Source organism: Acanthaster planci, linkage group LG11 (assembly GCF_054643075.1).
Source record: "Acanthaster planci isolate LZ-2023a linkage group LG11, COTS_SCS, whole genome shotgun sequence".
Taxonomy (NCBI): Eukaryota; Metazoa; Echinodermata; class Asteroidea; order Valvatida; family Acanthasteridae; genus Acanthaster; species Acanthaster planci.
Window position 1 is genome coordinate 1,618,538 of NC_141787.1, and position 8,366 is coordinate 1,626,903.

At 43.0% G+C, this 8,366-nt stretch overlaps 1 protein-coding gene across 1 annotated transcript; it reads left to right on the forward strand.

Annotated features, from left to right (window-relative positions):
- The first annotated feature begins 2 nt into the window (after positions 1 to 2).
- On the forward strand, positions 3 to 7,930 carry uhmk1 (U2AF homology motif kinase 1). Its single transcript, XM_022228556.2, has 8 exons — positions 3 to 138; positions 1,622 to 1,977; positions 2,966 to 3,264; positions 3,672 to 3,905; positions 4,535 to 4,662; positions 5,166 to 5,344; positions 5,700 to 5,788; positions 6,075 to 7,930. Exons 2-8 carry the CDS (start codon positions 1,731 to 1,733, stop codon positions 6,222 to 6,224), a joined length of 1,326 nt encoding a protein of 441 aa, XP_022084248.2. The 5' UTR covers positions 3 to 138; positions 1,622 to 1,730; the 3' UTR covers positions 6,225 to 7,930.
- Positions 7,931 to 8,366: the final 436 nt, after the last annotated feature.

Below are 8,366 nucleotides of genomic sequence, written 5' to 3' on the forward strand. Positions count from 1 at the left end.
GGAGAAACGTTGAAAATTAGTCTGGCGCAATCCGAAATTTAAGCAGATTGTGTCGACATGGTGGAAAACCCGGCCAAGTTTCTCCTGTGTTTTTTCACGCGAGAGAACTGAATCGCAGGAAAGCTTTGTGATCAAGAGGTAAGATTCGAAAGTTCTGTTAATAAAGATTTATAAGTCAGAGAATATGCTACATGAATTTGAATCATGTGAACAGGAGACGTTAATTTAGTTGCAGCATGAATTGGCGTCAGTGTCATGTATGCAGGCATGATATGTAGCTGCGCATTATAAAATTGATCATCCGATGCTGTTTGCTTCCCTGGCTCACACACGGGCTGTCACAGGCGCACCCAATCTGCCACTGAATCCAAATGGGCGTGGGGCCCTGTTGAGGAGTAGATAGTGGAAGGAATTCCTTTTGTGTTATGTTCAAATACTGATTGTGCAAATTCCCTCACATCTTGATATGCTTAATCTTGAAGTCTGACTAAGTATCCATCAATTTATCCAGGCTTCATATCCATTGCTGGTTATTGCAGGCTTCAACCTTAAGCTTCAGGGGGTCAAGGCCACTTGGCCTTTAATGCTCCCAAAAACCAAAGGGCACCAAGGCCAACTGAAAGGGCGCCAAGGCCACTTTGAAATGTTTGTTGGTGACAGATTTTCCTTCAATTTCAACACAGTGTTAAACTTTCAACCTGCAATTTTTATTGTTTCTGTTCACATTCTGAGCAGTGTGCTTGAATTGTAGAAATAAAAATAAATAATACTGCACTATCTTTTAACTTACCATTTTGTGTTTTGTCTAATTACTTTACATGATGCTATAAAGGCAACTCTGTATTTCGAAAATCAATGTAATTACAAACAATGCAATTCAAGCAAGTCGATCACTTGGTCACAAACATTTACCCAATAGAAGCCCACTGTCATGCCCAGGGCCCGCGTGAATACCAGTAAAATAGTGAGGAAAAAACTCCCGTCCGCAATCCCAAGATAATAGTGACTCGGTCTCAATATGTGCAACGTACAGAATCCAATCGGTGCAGAATGTGTAATCCTATGCCGCGATTTGTAACCAGTCTATGTGTGAAAGTAGTCTGGTGCCACATTTTTAGAGTCACAAAACTCACCCATTTGATATGGTTGCCATACCATGTTGTCTACAGGGCGATGCAAAACCAGTCCGTGAAAAAAATAGTGCTTGGTGCAGCTGGCCGGCCCTTGAAAGAAATGCTAGCGCTAAACGGTAACTTGAAAGTTGAATACAACTTTAAATACATGAAGGCCTACTGATCATTGAAGAGGGGCACGTTGGCCAAGTGGCTAAAAGGTACACGCTATTTTTAAAGGGCATCACGGCAATTCACTGGGGCATCACGGCAGTGGCCGCTGGTGGCTGCTATAAAGATTGAAGCCTGTTATTGGGTCCTAGTTTATCCATGGCATGAAGGATATGTTCTTATACGTCAATGGGTTATCAAATGTTATAGGTTTAGCACAATTGAAATTACATGTTGTAACATGTTCTGAAGTTTGTCTTGACACTATCCCTGCCTGGGCTAAACTAACATCACAATGAACAATCATTGACTTAAGTTACATGTGTTTTTATTTGCAGAAATGCTACATAGGCCACAACCAAAGAAGGTCATAGCAAGCTACACTTTGACTTCAAAGAGCCAGCCAGACATGTAAAACACCCAAACCAAGACTGTTGGGAAAAAGAAATGGAGAAACATATACCAGAGCTCTTTCTTGACCTGAGCGAGGGTGACGTGCTCTCCTTCATGGGACAGAGCTGGCGTATCGTCAGTTGTCGCGGCATGGGCCGTTGTGCGAAGGTTTACCATGCTGTGTCTAGTGAGGGCGGTGCACAGGTGGCCATTAAGGCCTTCCGCAGAGAAGAGAAGTATAGGTTGGTCTTCATCAAGGAGATCCGGAACCTGGATGCCGTCTATATGAGCAGGCATATTGGTGAGACTCAGAGGTCCCCAGCCTCCTTTCCAACCCCACTCCCCCTTCCCCAACCCCTTCACCACATGTTCCCTTACCCTTTGCTACCCCTTCACCACCCTAACTAATCAACCTCCCACTTTCCTCCCTCTGGTCCTTTTCTTTCACCCGTCTCCCGACCCCACCCCTTGGGACAAAATGTGATTTGACATCTCTGTGTCAAAAGGATATCATTGTAGTGATGCTGCTTTGAACATTTCAAAGTGAATTGGATGAGTAAAACTCTTAAATTGTTCTCACATGGTCTTTGAAACTAATCTCAACTTAATATTCTTACATTGAAGTCTCCTCTAATTTACTGTCCCAGTAAAATTGTACAATTCCATACTTAATGGCCATTCATTAACCCCACCCTGCCAGTCGCAGCACAGCGCTTCAACAGCAGCCGAACAAACTGGTCATGTGGAGACAATGGGAGCTAGTCCCATTGAACAGTGACACTGTCGGCAACCACAGACTCCCAGGCTGTTTGGTCTTAGGGAGAGTTGACCTGTTGGATTTTGTTACACTGAGCAAACAAGCCACGTTGAGAAATGATGCAGACTGATGTGTCAAGCAGGATTTCTAGCCAAAGTAGGCTAGAAGGTTACGGTTAAACTAAAAGCAAGTTGTCACTTTCAAGACTGTCAAGAAAGCAATTACATGTATCTTTTAACCCTAACTCCCCAAGGGTTGCTGGCCCTAACCTTCCCCATTCACAAAGGTAAACACCCATATGGGACTTTGTGCACAGAGGCTGTTGGACTTTGTTTTTCTGAGGTATGCCAAACCCAATGCAAAAGCCAGCTGTTATGGGCCTACCAGACCTATCCCCACAGAATTAAACACTTTACTACTGTTTAATTCTTTGTGGTTGGGGAAGGTTAGGGTTAAAACTTTTTTCACAACTTTGCATACTGGAAATAGAATTTTGGTGGAAGTTTTATTTGTATGTGTTTTTCCGTGACAGCATCCGTGCTGGGCAGTTTTACCCACAAGGGTCACCCGTGCCTCCTCTTTGAGCTCCTGGAGCACAATCTCAAGGAGCTCCACCTCAAGAACGCGGCGGGGGCCGAGCCAGACGAGCCCAACTGCCTCTCCTTATACCTAATCCAGAACCTCCTGGATGACATCCTGAAGTGCCTGCAGCACGTGCACGCCCGGGGTTGGGTCCACGCCGACCTGAAGCCGGCCAATGTCATGTGGTGTGCCCAGGAGGGCTGCTGGAAGGTCATCGACTTTGGGCACAGCTTCCAGGAGGGCCATCAGGTAATGCAAGGCTGCCACACCCGCAGGGGAGAAGACAGGACATGCCCCACCCACTTCATAAAAAGTATAGCATTTGTAATCTCAGCTACACCCATTCCCACTTTTCAACGTACCCCAATGTGGCATCGTTATGTAATTAGGCTCATACAATGTAACCATTCCAGTGCCACTGGTATGATTCAACTAATTATTCTTGTAAGATGCCTTGCTTCAGAACACCATAGATCTCACCAAATGCTTTCTTGAATCACACTCTCTTCGCAGGGTTACATGGGCACTATCCACATATATGCTTACTTTTACACTACCAAGCAAGCAGTCAGCTGCCAAAATCAAATCTACTGTAGCAAGAGCTATGTCCATCTAGGCATTTCACGGGGTTTTAAATCTTTTCTCCCTTAATCCAGGATTTCAGCCAGATCCAGAGTTTCTGCTACCAGTCACCCGAGGCCAAGACCTGGAACGCCTTCATTCTGCAGCACAGCAACACCCCACGGGGCCGCAAACTCCAGGACAAGCCGCCCTCCTGCACCTCGGCGGTGGACGTCTGGAGCGTCGGCTGCATCGTGGCAGGAGCATTCACAGGGATCAAGCTGTACGAGCAAGGGGATGTCACACCTGGCGGATGCCAGCAGTGTCAGGTAAGTTCACGCACAGCTCTGGAAAGAGCATCAGCTCGTCCAGAGTGGAGGTTGAACAAAGTCTGTAAGGAGACCATTGTTCAATTTCCGAAGCCCCCTAAATCATTTAAAGCCCAACTCAACTTAAAGTCAACGTAAAGTCAAAAGTCAACTCATTATATACCATAAACAAAACCAGGCCATCAAGCCCCAAGTAAAGTAATTATGGCAGTGTTGTCCAGGCTAAATCCCTCAAACGTGGATTTTGAAAGAATTTCATGGTTTTTATATTAAGGAAATGTTTAGGAAGGGTTATTTCAACTGAAGAATCTTGTTGAAGATTCATTAGATCTTCAGTCATCCTAGTTTCTGATCCATCTTTCCACAGTTTACAGTAGAGAATTTTCCACAAGTTTTCTCTAAATTAGATGCCTTGGGTCTTTTCTAACCCTAAATCGCAACTCTTTATATTCTTTGTTTTGTCACCAAGTTTTGAGCTACCTTGCTGCAGCTATTTTGAGGAATCCCTGATTTCACTGCATCAAATAAATTCCAATCTTTCTTCATGAGTCCATTCACGGCCTTTCTTGTTTGCTCGCTCTTTGTAGAATGATTAACAGATCTTTGATAACTGCAAATTTTCCAAGCAGAAAGACTGTGAAACTCTGAAATGCGAGTGCGAACCCCTGATAGAAGCCATCATCAAGCAACGACCAATCGACAACCACATTCCCAAGATCAAGGACGTCATAGCTGACCTGAGAGACCTCCTCATTCAGTGAGTTCAAGAGAAGGTTTTTTTTTTCAAATCCTTGATCTCATCTCTATCCCTGGCTTTGGTTTTACACAATTGAGATCCACAGTTGACCTTAAAGCTCAACCCAGCTCCATTTCTCAGCTATCAAACTATCCTCTGATATCAGGCCAAGGTGTGAATTCTTGTTAAGTTCCCACCAAGTCTTTCTTGGAGCCAAAGATCAGCTTTTCGACTGGGCCACTGTCTCAGACCTGGTTGTTCCAACCTTCTTCCGTGTACTTAGTACTTTCAAAACAGTCTTTGTCACATGAACTCACTAACATAGCCTATCCAACTTGGTAGGTAGTTTGCCTGGAACATTCTGAATCTTCTACTGTGCGGGAAACCAGTTTTACATTCTTTTCTACTCCAACTTGAGAAGTCAAGTCACAGAAGATGCGCCTACCTTCCGCAATCCTTCAGAATCCTTGATGGATTTTGTAAGATCCAGGAAAGCTAGGGTTAATGTATACCTCTTGCCGCAGGATGCTTCAATGCACTCCCAAGGTGCGGCCCACGGCAGCTTCCTGTCTCCAGCATCCCTTCTTCTCCCACAAGCTCCAGCCCAGCTACAAGGACCTCCTGCTCTTGCCCACCCGCGTCCTGAGACTCATCAACGTGATGGACGATGCCGGCGAGGACGGGACCCAAGACGAATTCACTGGTGAGGACCACAAATATGTTACGTCATCACTGAGGGTCCAAAATCTAATCTGCCTCCTCTGTTTCCAAAGCCACATTTTGTAGAACTGCTTAACAGCAGATGTTGCTGAGAGAAAATATTTGGTAAGGAGAAAATCAGGGGGAAATCAGTCTAGGGCAGTGTGCAGTGCATTACATTGCGGTTAGCAACCAGCTTTTGTTGAGCAAATATCTTCTGACCTTAGCATATTTTTTGGGCTCATCGGCTCTGTGAAATAGAGAACTGTCTGCACCCGTCCATGGGATGTGTTTGCATACTTTGTCATCCGCTAATTATGTTTGGTAACAAGCTGATGTTTTATAACGGTTCTCTGCAGACATCCTGACCGACCTTAGGCAGGAATGCGAGAAGTATGGCATTGTGAAGAAGGTCGTCATGCCAACAGACAAGGAGAAGAAAGACAAGGTATGTTCTTGCAACCCCAACCCCTCGCCACCTTTTGCAGGGTTTTTACTCAGGCATGACTCAAACCCACATTATCTTCCTTACTTTTGCTGACGTCTGATTCTCTCAACCAGCCTGTGTTCTCGGTTGGGTTGCCAGTTCTTATTTGACACAATGCTTGCGAAGGCTCAAGCCCTTTTTGAATATAACCATCAACTAAAATGTACACAGTCTAGTGAAACGTCATCAGTAACAAAGGAATTGACAAATGGTTCTCCATTTTCCTCCATACCCAATCATCCTTCAGGCGTTTGTTGAATTTGAAGATGCAGTGGACTGCGAGACAGCCCAGAGGGCGCTGGTCGGGCGCCATTTTGACGGCAAGCCCCTGCTGGCCACATTCTACCCAATCAATGACTACCGGTCACAGATTCTCGGCACTGGAGGTGGGTCTTAAACAATGTATCAGCAAATTTGAAAAGTATGACGGTCAGTTTTATAATAAGTCCATGGACTTGATACACTCTTGCTGTTGTACGGTATCAGATAATCTATTGTTTTGTTTTGAGTGGATTATCAATTTGAAGCAAACCTAATTTGAGTTTCTATTTCCAGTTTATACTTAGCAGGAAGCATTTGTCATTTGCTAAGCATATCTTGGAAGTAAGCAAAGATCTAGCTTGTGCTGTCCACAGGATCATTTAATTGCAGGCCTTTTAGAGCACAGACGTGTAATAGTTAAGTATGTGTTACATGTATCTGTAACGTAAGCACATTTAGGAGGAATCCGATTCACTCATCACTTCATGTGCTGGCTTTGAGGACTTGTGTGTGCAGTTACCGTCTCATGCCTCATTTGATTGAGATGAATCTTACCAAAATTATGCCCGAGAATGGCCTGTTTCGTTCAAATCAAGGTCCAGAATGAGTGACAGAAGTTGTTTTTGTGATTTTTCATCATCATTGGCAGTGATGGATGTTCCTTGACAGTTAGGGTACATCCTCGGTGGTTTGGGTGTACATGTCCTGAGTAGGTTGAGGTATGTGGTCCCAATAGTTGTGGCATACGGCCTCAGTAGTTAAGGAATATATGTCCTCGGTGGTTGAGGTATATGTCCTCAATGATGGAGATGTATGTTCTCAGTCATTAAAGGAATAGGTCCCCAATGATTGCACATGTTCCCAGCATGTCCTCAGTAGCTGAGTAATGTCCTCTCATGTACAATACGTCCTGAGTATTTGGTATGTTATTTGTGAAGTTCGAAACATCATAGGACAATTGCTCGATTTGGAAGTATTCACATACATCTACATGTTTAATTAATGTGGTTACCAAAATGAGTAGAAGGTTTGCACACTCCAACTTAAGTACTAGACTTCTTGTTGAGTAACATATTATAAACTCATATCTCGGGTATTGTTCGTCACATGACTATACATTCCTCTTGCATAAGTACTCCTGTGACTCTGTTATGTAGTTTAATTCAGACATTGTGAATGTCAGTATTCTTTTATAAGACTCAGGACCAGCGCAAGCAAACCTTGATACTCCACAGTACGCTCTTCATAGAATTTCTTCCCCAATGCCGTCAGTTTCTATTTATGTTGCAATTTTTTTGTTCAGAAGAGATGAAATGCAAACAGTTTCAGGAATTCAGTTGTCTACTTTTTAAATGCATCTTCCTTCCTTTTTAAGAAAGCTGTGCGAAAAAAGAAACAGTCATCTTTGCCAGTTTTCTCCTGAGACATTCCATTAACCCCATATTTTGAACCAACCCTTCTAAAACTTTCTTGAACTAAATTCTCTTTAAACTCAAATTCTTCTGTCTTCTTTATTGATTAGCTGTTGATTCCACTTCCAAATTCAAAATCTTCCTAATCCCGGGCTATTGGTAAAAGATTGGAAATTATCGTGTAATTTGGCCAAATAATAACTTACAAGGGGAGATGCTTTGTAGAGTTGCACCGAATTCTGGGTCGGGAAGATATTGCCTTTAACCACCTAAAATGTCAGATCTATTTACAATTTATCTGCCAATCAAGTCCTCGTGAAATTTAATGCCACTGATTTTAATATCATTTGACACATGGGATGGGTAGATAGATGTGCATTTAAATCAGTCCAATTCTCATCAGTGACAGAAATTTGTGTTATGCGTTTTATGCCACGCCTGACACCCACTTGGAACCCCAAATTATTTAATAAAAATGTGGTTCTTTTAGTTCGTAAGTTTATGGAAATTTCACAAAGGTTAAAAAGCATTTTACCTATCAGCTGTGTTGTATTCAATTTCAAATAACTGAGAACTTAAACCTGTGTGTGTGTGTATTATGTGCCTAAAATATAGCTGAATTGGAGAACAGAATCACATTAGATTTTACAAAATTGCCTTTTGAATGTCAACTGCACATAGATAATTAGTTTGTTATAACACAGTGTGTACGAAGGGAGGGGATTTCGTACAACTGACAGTTGATGCTACCCTTGATAATGTGGAAACACCATAGACCTTACTGTTTGTTACACTAGAAACCCGAGATTCAGTCCAGTGGAGACCAGTGGGTCTCAGTATTGTATATTTACTCAGAAATAGGATTT